Source organism: Scylla paramamosain, chromosome 34, assembly GCF_035594125.1.
Source record: "Scylla paramamosain isolate STU-SP2022 chromosome 34, ASM3559412v1, whole genome shotgun sequence".
Taxonomy (NCBI): domain Eukaryota; kingdom Metazoa; phylum Arthropoda; class Malacostraca; order Decapoda; family Portunidae; genus Scylla; species Scylla paramamosain.
In genome coordinates this window covers 13,116,343-13,132,719 of record NC_087184.1, presented here as the reverse complement: position 1 = coordinate 13,132,719, position 16,377 = coordinate 13,116,343, and the positions used below count along the sequence as shown (strand labels likewise).

The window sequence follows — 16,377 nt, the reverse complement described above, 5'->3', positions numbered from 1 at the left end:
TGTTTCAGAATATAGTCCAAAGAGGTGAGAGAAGAATGTGAGGATTAGAGCATGTAAGGAGGAGGATGCAAGAAAAGTGTTGGAATATGTGAGAGAAAGAGGTGAGAAGAGAATGAGAGGACTGGAGCATGGAAAACAGAAGAAAAGTGTTGGAATACGTGAGGAAAGAGGCAAAAGGAGAACGAGAGGACTGGAACATGCGGACAGAATAGAAGGACAGAAATAAATGTTAACTTCAATCACAGTCATCCTTTAAGCTCCGTCCACACTAGTGGACAAAGTCCATCGGGCATGCAGAAACTGACATTCACATGGCAACACCTGCCTGGCCCAGTCAGAAGTGAGCAGCCATGCAGCCAGGCAGTGTGTCCATGTACTTTGATCAAGAAGACTGTGCGGTATGACAACATGCAAAGCAAGAAGGACCGCAAGAACCTGTTATTGTGTACCATAATACTTTCTCTGTCCCTGAAAAAGAAAAAGGACAAAGTGGAGAAAAATAAATGGTGTAAATAATAGCTTTCTATATGTCAATTTTCACTTGCCATAGGCATGGGTGTTGCCAATAAAGTTCAGTTAGGTGAAGGACTGCATTTCTCTACCACTGTTTCTTGCTGGGCAGAGGGGTAGACGTGATGTTCTGGTTCAGATGTAGTGTAAATTCCTGACAAACGGACAGTCGTGGCTCCAAAGCTCCTTTTGTAACCTCGTATATCTGGCAGTGATGGACTGCTGGGCATGGTGGGCAGTACCCGGTGAAATCGCTCACCTACCATCACAAGCAGTTTACTCATCCGCCCGCAGGCAAAGACAGAGAAAACGTCAATGGGCAAAAAACTCACTTCTGCCCATGTGCATTGCCTGCTAATGTGGATGGAGCCTTGGGCAAGCTCTCTGGAATAGGCATCAGATGTAGAAAGATAAGGAAAGATATGACTGTGTTGGGGTGAAGACTGACCTTGGAGAGTGGTAGTGTGTGGGAGGAACAGGGCAGAGATGACACCACTTCTTCCTGCTGCTGCTGCTGTTGTTGCTGCTGCTGTGTTCCTTCTTCATTCTCCTGACATGAGTTGTTCCTACTCTCTGGTTCCTTCTTCTTATACCTCATTTGGCAGCTTCCCTGGAAGTATGAGGTACTGATGTAAATTTGAAATAAGACGGGCATCCTGTCTTAGTTGTGTCATTAAGGAATATATGACTTGTATTGATTAACTGAAAAGAATAAATTTCCACATCATAAATTTGTATACAAAAGTGCAAATGTCTGGAACTAGATTATATTAGTGTAAAAAGTGAGGGAAAATAGTAAGCCATCCCACCCCTTAGGGAAAACAGGGACACTACAGTGTTTAGTACATATACATACATACCTCTTAGGAAAGTGTTTAGTACATATATGTACAATTTCATTTTTGAGCCATATTCTGGCTTTGAATTTTGTTTGTATCTATAAGACTTGTCACTAACAGTAACAAAGAATATTTTGACAAGTTAGGAGTGAATGTTTTCATATATATATATATATATATATATATATATATATATATATATATATATATATATATATATATATATATATATATATATATATATATATATATACCTATTTTTAGGGGTTGGAGTTATTATAGACTGAATACTTCTGTAGGAAATGAGACATATTTTGTTTTTTTAATGGCTATGTCAACATGCATATAGCAATGAAATGAAATTGAAAGCTGCAGGATTGGAGAGGGATAAAGATTTTGGTTATAAATGTTGTGGAGTTGGCTACATAGGGTGGGCTGTCGTGTTTCCCCAAAAAATCGTCATATAAAAAAAGTAAGTTACTTACTCCTAAGAATTTACTTCTCAAATCTATATTCAGTAAAGTATAAGAAATAGGAAACGAGACTTCAGAGTAATCAGAAAGGAAAACTGAAAGTCATAAAACTCATAGTATGTTCTGTTCTTTGAGAACTGTGGGTGTAGTAGCCACAGCCTTGAAATGTGGGGTGTTGTCAGATGCACATCCAACCATTTTCTTGAATGTACAGTTCTTGTTTATTTATAGGTATTTGTAAAGAAGTACTTATTTATTACACACACTATAGGGTTGTGGAAAGTGTATGTGAAGGTTTAGTATAAAGTACAAAGTGTATGAAAGCTTTAAAAATATAAAAATAAAATTCCACATCCCTAGTCTGATATCATGAGCTCTGAGTGAGAAGGAGAAAAATCCAAGAATCAAAATCACATGGTAGCCACACTTCGGTTTATGGCATGGGAATAATATATATATATATATATATATATATATATATATATATATATATATATATATATATATATATATATATATATATATATATATATATATATATATATATCAGACGACTTGTTATTTTCTCTCATTTTATGGATAAATAAAAAGAAAAAAAGAAAAATCCAACCTGACAAGACCCTTATCTCTGACAAAGTGCAACACTGTATGGATTAAAAAAAAAAAAGTTATGGTAATGAAAACAAACAAATGACCGTAACTTCTACAGTGATATATAGTCATAATATAAAACAATATTTAGTACATCAATTATATATTACCAAATATTTATGGTTCTCTCTCATAATCATGAATACTCATTTTGGACAATTCTATTTTTTGGGACTGACATCTTTAGTGGGTCTTTTCTATTGCTGTTGTTGTTGTTGTTGTTGTTGTTGTCAGAACCCCTTTTACATAAAGATAAATAAATAGGTGAATAAAATATATATAGGATTCTTACCTCCATCAGTTCACTCTTGGTCTGCGTGATGCATTCCAACTGTGTGGTGGTGTGTGGGTGAGCTGTGTGCTGTGTGGTGGTGTGTGGGTGTGCTGTGTGCTGCGTGGTGTGAGGGTGTACTGTGTTATGCTGTGTGGTGTGAGGATGTGCTGTGTTGTGCTGTGTCGTAGTGTGTGGATGAGTGGAATGCTGTGTGGTAGTGTGAGGGTGAGATGTGTGCTGTGTGGTGCTGTGTGGGTGTGCTGCATGTTGTGTGTTGCTGTGGAGATGTGCTGTGGGCTGCTCAGTGGCATGATGATGTGCTGCATGCTGTGAAGTAGTGTGTCGGTGTGCTGTGGTCTGTGAAGTGCTGTGGGGGTGTGCTGTGGCCTGTGAGGTACTGTGGGGGTGTGTTGTGGGCTGTGAGGTAATGTGGGAATGTGCATTTTGCTGTGTGGTGCTATGTGGATGGGGTGTGGGCTGTGTGCTGCTGTGAGGATGAGGATGTGTTGCTTGCTGTGGTGCATGCTGTGTGGATGTGTGTGGGTGTGTTGCATGCTGTGTGGGGATGTGTGGATGCGCTGTGTTACGTGTGGAGGTGTGAGAATGACTGTTATGCTGTGTTGTTGTGTGAGGATGTGCTGTGGGCTGTGTACTGCTGTGGGCATGTGCTGTGTTATGCTGTGTGGTGCTGTGGGGATGGGCTGTGGCTTGTACACTAGCATGGGAATGTGGCGCTTGCTGTGTGGCGTTAGAATGTGCTGTGTGCTGTGTTGTAGGATGTGCTGCGTGTTGTGTGGAAGTGTGGGGTAGAGACTGGGACTGAGAGGAAGTGCAGGAAGTGGAAGAGGAGGTAGGAGCAGAGGATGAAGAGGAGGAGGAGGAGGAGGAGGGAGCTGAGTGGGGCAGTGTCAGTGAGGTCTGGGTCGGGAGCAGGAGTGGAGTGGGTGGCATCTTCTCCCCGGCAGGCAGGTGGTGCTCTAGTGGCCTTGTTTGTGGCAACTGACTCCCACCACCACCACTACCACCACTGCCTCCACTACCACCACTGCCACCACCACTACAGTCCTGCAATGCAAAGACATGATAAACTGACAAGATTTTAGCAGCATCATTATTATGTGTTAATTTCTTTCAGTGTTATCTTACAATATAGCATTAGTGTCCTTTAGCAGTTATGTTCCTTGAAAACCATAGATTAAATATTTAAAAAACATTAAGATCAGTTGTAGTTTGAGTTTTTTCCCAGTTGTAGTTTGAGTTTTTTCCCATCTGATACATTTTTAGTATTTTGCAGTATAAAATTAAAATTCTTTTATTAACGGAGAGAGCAAATCCAGCACTTGTGCATCAGGAGAAAAGTCAAAATTATCTTAATACATAGCTTAAAAGAAAAAAAAATGAATGCTTGCAACATGCGATTCCTTTATATTGCATTTCAAGAATCTGAACACATAACTTTACAAAATGCAAAATATCCAACATTAACTCACAATTTGCTTGCATACCATTTTAAGAATCTGAACGGACATTTAAAGCATCAAACCCTGTACAAGCAAACCTGTGCAAGACTCAACTCACCAGGGACTCAGGGCGCTGAGCAGGGCGGGTCTCACCGCGGGGCTCCTGCTGGTAGTTGAGTGAGGCAAAGTATGGCAGGAAGGGAGCGCCAGGTATGGGCTGGTAATCGTAATGGGAGCGCGGCATGGCAGGGTCCACCATCCCCATTGGCAGGGAATGGCTGGGTGGGACACGGGCTTTCACCTGTGTCCCCTCCACTTGCTGATCCCCCGTGAAGCCCTCCCCAGCACCCCCACTGCCCACCATGCACTTATTCCAGCCCCCCTCCAGTCTGCAGTCTGTGTAGGTGTAGGTGTAAGGGTGGGCCATGGGGTTGTGTGGAGCAGAGGGCCGGGATGAGGTGGTTGATGATGCCCCTACTCCACACGGACCCATCCCCTCCCATCCCCGCCCTGCTGCCCCATCCTCTGGGCCGTACATCCCCATGCGCGAATAATCCTCAAAGGTTCGCTGATCATGGGCGGTGCGGCTCTCCTCCCAACAAGGGTGAGGCACTGCAGGGCCACACTGACGCCCAGTGGCACCCTCAGACACCACCTCTGCCAGGCCACCTCGCATGCTCTCACTCAAGTTGGCAAAGTAAGATGAGCCTGTTGAGTTAGGTGAGGTCAGTGGTAATTGGGACAAATAAACAGGTGGAAAGGGAAATACTGATAGAAAGAAAGATAAATAGACTAGTAGATAAACAAATAGATAGATAGATAAAGTAAGATGAGTTGGATAAGGTTAGTGGTTGACTAAGGCAAATAAGCATGTGGAAAGAGAAAAACATAGATAAAAAGATAAACAGACTAGTAGATAAACAGACATGAAATATACAAAAAGGCAATATAAGTAAGATGGGCCTGTACAGTTGGGTGAGGTTAGTGGCTGACTGAGGCAAATAAACAGGTAGACAAAGAAATACAGATAGATAGAAAAACTAAATACAGGTAGATAAATAAAAGTGCTGAAGTTTGAAACAGTTGGAAAGACACCATTAGAAAAACTCACAAAGACCAGGAGATGGTGAGGTGAAAAAGACAAGGCAAGGACGAACATCAAGGAAAAGATCGTCTATGACCACAAAAAAAAGAAAAAAAAAAAAAAAAAAAAAACATCCACATGTACTAAAAAACAATGACACTGAAACAAGAGAATGAAGTTCCAGTACACAACATAGAACCTCAAGAACTAACCTGTGGAAGGTGATGCGTGTGGAGGCATGGGGTAGGAAGGGTGCTGCTGGTGGGGTGGCGGAGGTGCTAACAGTGGGGAATAAAGTGGGGGCTGTGCTGTCATTATTGGCCGTAGGAGAGATTGCTGAGAATTAAGGATTGGCGGGTAATAATAACCCCCTCCCCCACCACCAGCTTGTGGAATGGGATATGTGGCCATGTTGGGGGGGACAGTGGCCACCCCTTCCACTCCCTCACCCTGGGGATACGTGGGCCTTACACTGGGGGAGGAGGAGGCCCCTGTGAGATAGCCTAAGGAGGTCACCAGGCCAATGCTAGAGGTCACATTATCCCCAGTGGCCCCCAGGTGGTTGGCATGCCCCTGGTACACATTACTACCCTGGGAGGTGCTGGGGGTTGCCTCACACACTGGGGGAGCTGCGTCACAAGCCACAGCCTCCCGTTTGCTTCCTGAGTGTGTTGTTTCACTGCCATCGCCACTGTTAGTACCACCACCTTCTCTTCCTCTGCCTCCTCCTCCTCCTCCCCCTGACCCCTCCCCCCCACTGCTGCCTCCACCACTGCCACCTCCTCCACTCTTGTTCATCTCCAGTTGCCTCACCACACTGGAAAGAAAGAACTGAAGGTTAAGATTGGTATTTGAAACATAACTAGTCTTTCTTTCAGTCCTCCTACCCCTGATAATTTTTAAGAATTGCATGTATGTTTTTTATACAATTTTTTTCTCTTGGCCACTCACTACTATATAAAAACATAGCCTTTTTTCTCACTCTTTGTATTCATTGTGGTCAGCCAAGGGCACAAAAAAATGGGGAAAAAATGCTATTTTGCTTCTCGCCTCAGAAAAATTAAATTAGTAAATGAAATTATCTGCTTCCAAGATTATACTATTTCCAGGACAGTTTTTTTTTTTTTTTATGCATATTAAAGTGAAGAGTAAGAATGGAATTTTACAGAAGGTATGGGGAAAGCAGGAATTAGGAGGGAAGATCCGAAAAAAAAAAAAATCAGACCCAGATGAAAAGTAGGAAAAGCAGGAGGGTAGAAGGAATGTAGGAAATGGGAGAGCAAACTAGGCAAATAGTAAGGAAATAAATAAAGATCTGCATTTTTTTCTTTTGAGAGAGAGAGAGAGAGAGAGAGAGAGAGAGAGAGAGAGAGAGAGAGAGAGAGAGAGTTTTCCTTCTCAAAAACAAGCTACACCCTAAGATATATACATTATAATTTAAAACGAACAGATTACGCAGCAAAAATATCACATTCCCAACAAGACAGGAAGAATAAGAGATGGAGATCCTGGAATTACCTGACATATTACTCAATTTAGCGCCACCCAGTCAGTTTTTGCAGCAAATATTCATACTGGCAGCTTCCCTGATGGTCCTGTCCCGTGTCTAGCTTCACAGATCTAGTGACGCATCACCCTGGACACAGAAATTGATGAAAAATGAGAAATCTCAGCGTTTTGGGCTAGTTGTTGTTATCTTAGTTTTGATCTTGACATATCAGGCGACATGATTATTCTTTTTGCTTTCCTTGTGCTCTGTTCTACTTTGTATCCCTTCTTACGTCGTCCGCTCCTTGATTCCGCTGTTTCTTATAGTATTTTCTCTCTCTCTCTTACAGTGCTTTCTCAGTTTTTTTTTTTTTATCTAACTCTGTATTGAAAATCTTTTAACACATTTTATCATTTTATTTTTCTAGATCAGTTTTATCTCCATATATTCCTAGTGATGTGTAAATCCCTTCATCCTCTTTTTAACCTCATACGTATAACATTCCCATGCCCTAAAGTAAGTCTGTAAGGCTAAAAAACGACGCACTGAAACCATTGCATGGCAATACTTACAGTATAATTCCGTTCATAAACCACTTCATTATGACTTACTAGTATATACTGAATCGTCGTACTTGTAACCTATTTGCTGTCATTACTAGCTTCTACAACCACAAAGTGCTCTCTCTCCCTTCCTGTCTCTATTGAAAAATAGTTTTTGCTTCATGAGAACTTGATTAATCTTCTAAAATAAACTTAATGAAGTCAGGCACTTATTAACATTTGTTAGGTCTGTCTCTGAAATGGAAAGTAGGTATTAAGAAAACTATGTTTATGTTTACATTAGTCTTGGTGGACGTGTCTGGTCGTGTCTACTGGTCTCGGCATCACCTTCAGGTTTGAAACATAATATGCACGTGCGAGCGAAAGAATGTTCTGTGCACATTGTCATTCCTTCCTCTGATACATTGACATTTCTCCCTGGCTTTCCTTTGTTGCACTTGGAAGTAGCCAACCACTTCGGCGGTTTTTCTGTTGTTCTCGATGTTTTAAGGTGGGGTGATTGTCACCCGTCTGGCAGGATAGGTGGGATGGATACCTGTCTAGCGGGTTAGGTAGGTGGGGGACTCCTGTCTAGGGAGATGAATAGGTTGGTGTACACCCGCCTGGCAGAATGGGTAGGTGATGGACGCCCGTCGAGCGAGATAAGTGGGGTGGTGGACACCAGTCTAGCAGGATAGGTGGAGTGGTGGACACGCGTTTAGCAGGATAGGTGGAATGGTGGACAACCATCTGACAGGATAGGTGGGATGGTAGACACCCATCTGGCAGGCTAGGTGGGATAGGGAACACCTGTCTAGTAGGACAGGTGGTGTGGACACCCATCTGGCAGGAGAGGTGGGGTGGTGGACACACTTTTAGCAGGACAGGTAAACAATTCTTTCCGGTGCTCCTGCTGGTTACTTCCTTTTACCTGTCCATTGACTCTCCTTTAACCTCTTTCATCTCCTGCCTAACCTAAACTAACCTAACCTGACCTGACCATACCTAACCTTCCTTACCCTACCCTAACCTAACTAACTGCACTGGTTTAACTTAAACCTTATATGCTGGCCTAAGCTTACTTAATTCACTGGCCTAACCTAACCTTACACACCGGCCTAACCTAACCTAACTTGCTGGCCTAACATGCTGGCCCAACTTATCCTTACATGCTGGGCTAACTTATCCTTATATGCTGATCCAACCTAACCTAAACTAAACTAACATGCTGGCATAAGCTAACTTAGTCTACCCAAATCTAAGCTGATTCTCTAGCTCAATCTAATGCACTTGCCTAACCAAACTTAATCTAACCTAATGCATTGGTCTAACCTAACTTGAATTAAATTAGTGCACTGGCATAATCTAACTTAGCCTTACCTAACCTAACCTAATTCCCAGCTTAACCTAACCTAATGTACAGGCCTAATTTAACCTAACACACTGGCCTAACCTAACCTAATCCATCCTTCAGGTGTGGGTGGAGGACATCCATTCAGTAGGACAAGTATAGGTGGGGCATACCTGTCCAGTAGGAAGGTGTGGGTGGGGCACACCTGTCCAGAGGTGTGAGTGAGTGGGTGGGACACATCTGTCCAGTAGGAAGGTGTGGGTGGGGCACACCTGTCCAGAGGTGTGGACAGGGCACATCCTTTACTGAGGGGAGCCCCTTCCATTCACCTGGAGTGGCACCACACCGTTTTGTTGGTGGGTGGCCTTTTCCACAGAGCAATGAGGCAGGCCTGGGTGTGGCCTCACTTGGCTCATCCTGGCTTATGCTGGCATACTGCTGGGCCTGGGCAAGGCCAATAGTCTACTCTATTGACCTTGTTCCTGGTGCAGCCCCAGTGGGCAAACTTACCCTGAAGGCTGCGACCCTTTGCTCATACTCAGAGGGCTTGATTTTCCAGTACAGAAACCTTTCCTGAAAAACTACCTACTTGAAACAAATTATTTGTTGTTTGATCATTCTCCAAGATACTAATGGTTAAAATGTATGATGGATGAGGGAAAGAAAACCCTCATCAAGCTTGTGAAACCCTGGCCACTTCCACTTCCCCAAAGTTCCCTAATATCAAAGTTGGAATCTCTCGGTATGCAGGGTGACAGGAATCCAATCATGAGTGGAGTGTCTTGTTGGTTGGTAAACAGACAGATAAGGGTGACTATAGAACCTCCCCTGTATCTTCCTCGCCCCCTACCCTCCTTAGCCTGCTACTTTCTGGACGTTGCTTATGTGTGGGCAAAATATGATACTTTCAAACTGTGATCTACACAATGAAGGGATCAGGAGTGAAATCAATGAACTGAATGAATCAAAGCCTAACATAACCTAGCACTCAGAATAAAGTGCTTATGTTATTTCATTATTATCTCTGTAACCCTCTCTGTAAACAGTCTCTGTGAGCGTCATGCAAACACAGGCACTCAGGTACAAAATTAAACGAATGAGTAGATAATTTGGTACTGTTTCGGTGACCATCATTTGTCAGTTAGAGTATCAAATCATTATTAGTATTAGTGTGTATATCTCCTTATTTAGTTTATCCATCATTACTATATGTATACAGTAGAACCTCGGTTACCAAACGTCTCCCTTTCTGAACAACTCGTTTTTCAAACAAAAATTTTAACTCTTAATTGCTTCAGTTGCCATACCATAATTCAGTTTTCGAACAAAGTTACTTTCAAATACCACAAAACATAGCAATAGCTCCCATTTACTACTAATTTGTAGTTTCTATAAATATTTCCTTTGATTTTATATATTTGGTAAATGTGATCCCATTGAAGAAGTTGAAGAACCTCGATGTAAACAGACATGGTTCGGCGCTCAGGAGTAATCCCGAGCTTGTGTGGCTCTCTCTGTGACCCATAATGCCATCACTACTGCACAACTGTATTTTCCCAGTAGCAAGATGTCTAAGTGTTATGATCACCTTCATTTTGGCGGTGAGTGGGTCGCTTCTCTCTGTATCACTCTGTAAGACTTCCCTTACGTGATCGGTGACAAAGAGAATGCCTGCATGGTCTAAACAATATCTTTTGTTGAGTTCTATGTCACTAAGTTCATTCAATACATCCTTTCTGGATAAAAAAAAAAAAAAAAAAAAAATTATATATATATATATATATATATATATATATATATATATATATATATATATATATATATATATATATATATATATATATATATATATATATATATATATATATATATATAAGCTGGAGATGTGGAACGGCCATCTTAGCAGTGGGAGTGTTGGTCATTACCCGCTAAGACATGCTGAATGAGTGAAAATGGATTAATCTATTTTACATTGATTCCCACGGGGAAAATAGTTTCAGTTTTCAAATATTTCGCATTTCGAACGGCATCTAGGAACGAATCAAGTTCGAAAAACCGAGGTTCCACTGTAAGTGAAATGGATCTTCGGACAGTAGTGAAATAACACTGGTGTTTTCATCTGTTGGATATGCAGTCAGAGCCTGATCTGCATTTATCATAAAATGCAGTTATGGATAAGGTAAGAGAGGAGGAGGCAGTAGACACCTGCCGAAACGATAATTACTCCCAGTGAGGTCTAAAGCACTGTTCAGGGGGTGCTGTGAACTTATCATTAAACCCAGCTGTGACCTCACTGAACGTTTCCCTTTGTGTCTCACAACACAAGGGGGCAGTCACAGCCTGCCCTCTAAAGACAACTCTCTTCCTCCACACAAAACTACAAGCACCTAATAACACACACACCCTTCACTCAAAAATTTTAAAATCATCATGGCGACTCCTACACCAGCCTCGGAGTCCCCATCTGGGGAGGGGACCATAAATGTCCCCAGGTCGGACTGCCTTTCCGTCGACGACCCTAAGTGTCTTGACACCCCCCTCAACTTTTTCTTCATTAACTTCTGCAACATTCGCGGTCTAAGATCTAATTTTCAATCTGTAGAACACCACCTTTCCTCTTCTAAACCTCATCTTCTTTTCCTCACTGAAACTCAGGTGTCTGAGGCAACTGACAGTAGCCCCTTTTCTGTTCCCTCCTACTTTCTCTATCCTCATTTTCGATCCAAAACTGGATGCTGCGTTTATGTGCGCAATGACTTAACCTGCTCTCGTGCCCACGCTCTTGAATCTTCCGAGTTTTCCACCATCTGGCTACGACGTGGAATCAAAAGCTTTTCGTCTCATCAACTCCTCTCCTCTAATTGACTGTCTTCAGCCTCTCTCATTGCTGCCATGTTGCATCTCTTGCTATCTTGTACCACTATTTCCCTGCTATCTGCTTTTCTGATCTTGCTAACTGCATGTCTTTCCTCCTCCTGTGGCCTCGCTGCACAAGACTTTTTTTTCTCACCCCTATTCTGTCTGCCTCTCTAATGCAAGAGTTAACCAGTATTCTTATTCATCCCTTTCTTTGGTAAACTCTGGAACTCCCTGCCTGCTTCTGTATTTCCACTCTTCTATGACTTGAACTCCTTCAAGAGGGAAATTTCAAGACACTTATCCCTCAGTTTTTAATTACTGCTTTAGACCCTTTTCGGGGACCGGCACCTCAGTGAGCCTTTTTTTTTTTTTTTTTTTTTTCTTCTTTTTTCTTTCTTTTTTGGACTTGTTGCCCTTGGCCGGTGTCCCTCCTACATAAAACATATAAATAATAATAACAACAACAACAATAATAATAATAATAATAATAATAATAATAATAATAATAATAATAATAATAATAACAATAATAATAATGATAATGTTGGTGCTGTAGGTGTTACAAACTTGTTTATTATTCAAATTAGAATTTTTATTAAAACTTCAGTGCTCGCACGAATGGCGAGTTCGTCTTGCAAGTTTTGGTTCGTTATTCTGATTAAATATTTGTCAAAATTCCACTGCTCGCACACGTGGCGAGTTCGTTATGCCAGTTTTTGTTCGTTATTCCGATTAAATATTTGATACAAATTTCAGTGCGTCATTGCAGTTGTACGTTATAATGACTGCGTTGTCGCGTAGTCATGGTTATGTAACTTTCTTTTGATTATAGCCCACAAATTCTCAATGGGATTTCAGGTCAGGAGAATTTGCAGGCTAATCATCAAAGAATGACACACAGCATCTCCTGAGCCACTGCTTCACTGATGTGGCAGTATGACAGGGAGCTCCGTCTTGCATAAAAATGGCGTGGCGTCTCTCAAAAGACGGTAGATGGTCACAGAGAAGTTCCAGGTAGTTCCTTTGATTCATTGTAGTGTTTTTGAATAGCACTGCAACATTTCCCACACCATGATAAGTGAAGCAGTACCACACCATAAACGAATCGGGGAATTTGACAGCTGGTGAAGTGTAGCGGGGTAAAGGGGTTGCTGCTGGGACATCTGTGCACGCAACCTTGACTGTTGGCTGTCACTGAAAATTTTGCCTTGTCACTCAGCAACATACCACGCCACTGCTCATGGGTCTTGTGTTTGTCGTAGAAACCAACCCTCTTTTTTTCTCCTGCTGGGTAAGAGACCACAGGTCTGGGTATTATTATATAAATGCACCATCTTATGGGGAAGAAAAATGTTGTCATTGAAGTACTTGGGTCTCATATAACAGTGTTGCATATCTTCACTGCCGCTGATTGTTCGTGCCTGAGATATTAATTTTTATGAAATTTGTCGTTAATGTAGGTTAGTAGGTTTAGTTAGGCTTAGTTATATTGGGTTAGGTTTAGTTTTAGATTAAATTAGGTTTGGTTAGGTTAGGTTTAGTTAAGTTCCATTTTCTTTCAGTGTTGTGTGAAGACGAAACTACATTTTTCTGGTAGTTTGGTATTTTTTGGATGAATCTCCTTGATTTCGTCGCAAATCATTGGGTGTGGAGGGGTATGAAAAACTTAATTTGCGCTGGAAACAGTTACTAGGTTCATTCAAAGCACAACAAAATTTTCAAGAAAAATGTAATTTCATCTGAAAATATTAGACGGGTGTACATATAGATTTATCCAGGTTTGTGCAGCGCTGCATAGCTGCTATAGCTGAGGTCGTCATGGATGCGATTGCTGTCTTCACAGCAAGACAGTGTCCGTACTGACACATCACCCAGTAGTCTTGGGGATCGGCAGAAGGTATCGGGAGGGGTTGCATGCAGGAAAGTCCCCGCACACACTGGGCATGTGCGAGCAGTCTCATGTGATTGGCTGCCACCTTCTCATCAGCTAACCTAACCTAACTAAACTAACCTTACCCTTAACGTAATCTAACTACCCTGTACCAATTTACTGGATAGGTTCTCCTATTTATTATAACACATTATTTCAGCTACATTAGCTTAGTTAGGTTAGGTTATTTTGTGTTAGTTAAGTTAGGTTAACTGATGAGGAGGTGACGGCCAATCACAAGGCAAGACTACTCTGACCAATCACAAGGCGAGACTGCTTGCACATGTGCAGTGTGATGGGACTTTACTGCGTGCAGGCACTCCCAAGGTGTCAGTAAGTAGCTTTGACAGTTGTGATAAGTAACTCATTTTTTTTTTTTTTTTCCGTACGTCATCGCAGATTCTGAGGTTGAGTTGCCAGATACGTAATAATTTTACTTAAAGCCCCCATATTGAATTAGAACAAGCGCAAGTATTTTGAAAATTCAAACGGCCAGTGAAGTCCCGGCGACAATTTCAGTGATGAGCACTGTATATATATATATATATATATATATATATATATATATATATATATATATATATATATATATATATATATATATATATATATATATATATATATATATATATATATATATGGAGTATGCTTCACATGTCTGGAGGGTTTCCACTCATACCGCTCTTCTAGATAGGGTGGAATCAAAATTTTTTCGTCTCATCAACTCCTCTCCTCTAACTGACTGTTTTCAGCCTCTATCTCATCGCCGCAATGTTGCATCTCTAGCTGTCTTCTACCGCTATTTTCATGCTAACTGCCGTCTTCTGATCTTGCTAACTGCATCCCTCCCCTCCTCCCGCGGCCCTCTGCGCAAGACTTTCTTCTTTCTCTCACCCCTATTCTGTCCACTTCTCTAATGCAAGAGTTAACCAATATTTTCAATCATTCATCCCATTCTCTGGTAAACTGTGGAACTCCCTGCCTGCTGTATTTCCACCCTCCTATGACTTGAATTCCTTCAAGAGGGAGGTTTCAAGACACTTATCCTTCAGTTTTTGACTACCGCTTTGGACCCTTTTATGGGACTGGTATCTCACTTGGCTTTTATTTATTTATTTATTTATTATTATTATTATTTTATTTTTTCATTTTTGTTGCCCTTGGCCAGGGTCCCTCCTACATAATATATATATATATATATATATATATATATATATATATATATATATATATATATATATATATATATATATTGATAAGGATTGAAATGTTTTGATATTCATGGTACTAGTTAAAGTATATGGCAAGTCAGAATATATAAAGCAATCGATTCTTGATGCCTTTTTTTGAGGGATCATTTTCAAATACCTACGTATGTAAATAAACAGACCCTGTAACGTCATCAGCTGTGACATCATGAGCACGGCTGGGGGAAGGCACATAGCTGAAAGGTTGATCACTTTCTTTTAAGTCAACTACCGGCCTTCATGTGGAAGCTTTCACATGCCGATAAGTTAATCCACGGAACAGAAGAAGTTGAAGGTTTAAAGGTGAAATTGACAATAGGTCATCATGTCCTCAACCTCTTGAGAGAGAGAGAGAGAGAGAGAGAGAGAGAGAGAGAGAGAGAGAGAGAGAGAGAGAGAGAGAGAGAGAGAGAGAGAGAGAGCAGTCATGCACTAAAATTGCGTAGATCCACCATTTAACCTTTATTATCTCTGTCATGCAGTTATCTCCATGAGAACGGAACGTGGTCTGCACGTCGGCTGCTACATTTCTCAGAGCATGGTGATAGTTCTAAGATCAGTTTGTATAACCCACACCACCACTGCTCTCGATGTATTAAAGCTTGATGCTTCCACGCCCCACACACAGATGAACGAACCTCTGGCTGCATTCACAGCTCGCGGCATCCAGGTAAGCAGTGTGTCTGCTGGAGAAATACTTGGTCCTTCAATATACACAGACATGCTTGCACTCACACTTACATATAAAATGACAAGGAATTACACAAGACAGAGGACACATGAGTAAGAAATTGCACAAAGAAAAAAATATATATATGAAGGATGTGAGAAAATACAGTTTTCTGACGTCATTCAGTTAATGGAATTCATTGACGAAGTTGTGTATGCAAGGAGCATTCATAGCTTTAAAGATAAATATGACAAATTAACTCTAAAAAGACGAAAGACATTACGAGCCTGACTTAATCCCGTAAAAATACAATTAGGTAAGAACACACACACATTTATCATTATTTGCATTTCAGTAAGTTAATTTCGTTTCACGTCTTGGTGATTTTAGCTAGAAACTTCTATTTAATCACTCAAATTAATTATGCTGTCAAGGAGTCAATATTTGTGGAAATTTCTTCTTTACATTATAAGGAGGAAGGAGAAATGTTGGGACTGCCTGCTAACCTTCCGCATGCAGGTTCCCTTAGTTTAGAATTCTTAAAAGAATTCAGTTAGGTAATTTTGCGTAGAAACACTCTTATCATCCTTAACAGATAATGCCATCAGTGAAGTAATAACAGAAATTTCCCATCAGGTATGAATATTGAGCAGTCGTCTTGGCGGTGAACATTAAACAACACAGATAGACCCTGTGATACCATGAGCTTCCCGAAGACATGGGTGTGGGCGGTGGTGAGTGGGTGTTTGCTTCTCCACGCCCTTGCTGCTGCTAATCGTTGGACGCTCTCTACTGACTATGGATGTGAGTATCAGTATGTGCGAACAAAACCTTATAGATTACTCTCTATAATAACCTTGATTTTTTTTTATTGATTTTTTTTTTTTAGTTACCATGAGAAAGGTGGGCCGTATTCTGAAACGCTCTGCTCTTCCACCATGGCTACTTTCAAAGGTCACAGGTGATCTAACCGAGTTCTCAAGAGTGTTTCTCCTGGT

At 41.2% G+C, this 16,377-nt stretch overlaps 1 protein-coding gene across 1 annotated transcript in view; it reads right to left on the bottom strand.

The window, feature by feature from the left end:
- Positions 1–7,085, bottom strand: part of LOC135090198 (uncharacterized) — a 12,309-nt gene extending 5,224 nt beyond the window's left edge. The window contains exons 1-5 of the mRNA XM_063986653.1: positions 6,810–7,085; positions 5,504–6,108; positions 4,326–4,915; positions 2,766–3,812; positions 959–1,120 (exon numbers count right to left, since the gene is read on the bottom strand). Of these exons, the coding sequence (XP_063842723.1) occupies positions 959–1,120; positions 2,766–3,812; positions 4,326–4,915; positions 5,504–6,089 (2,385 nt within the window). The 5' untranslated portion in view covers positions 6,090–6,108; positions 6,810–7,085. The remainder of the gene's footprint in view (positions 1–958; positions 1,121–2,765; positions 3,813–4,325; positions 4,916–5,503; positions 6,109–6,809) is intronic.
- Between the last annotated feature and the right edge of the window lie 9,292 nt (positions 7,086–16,377).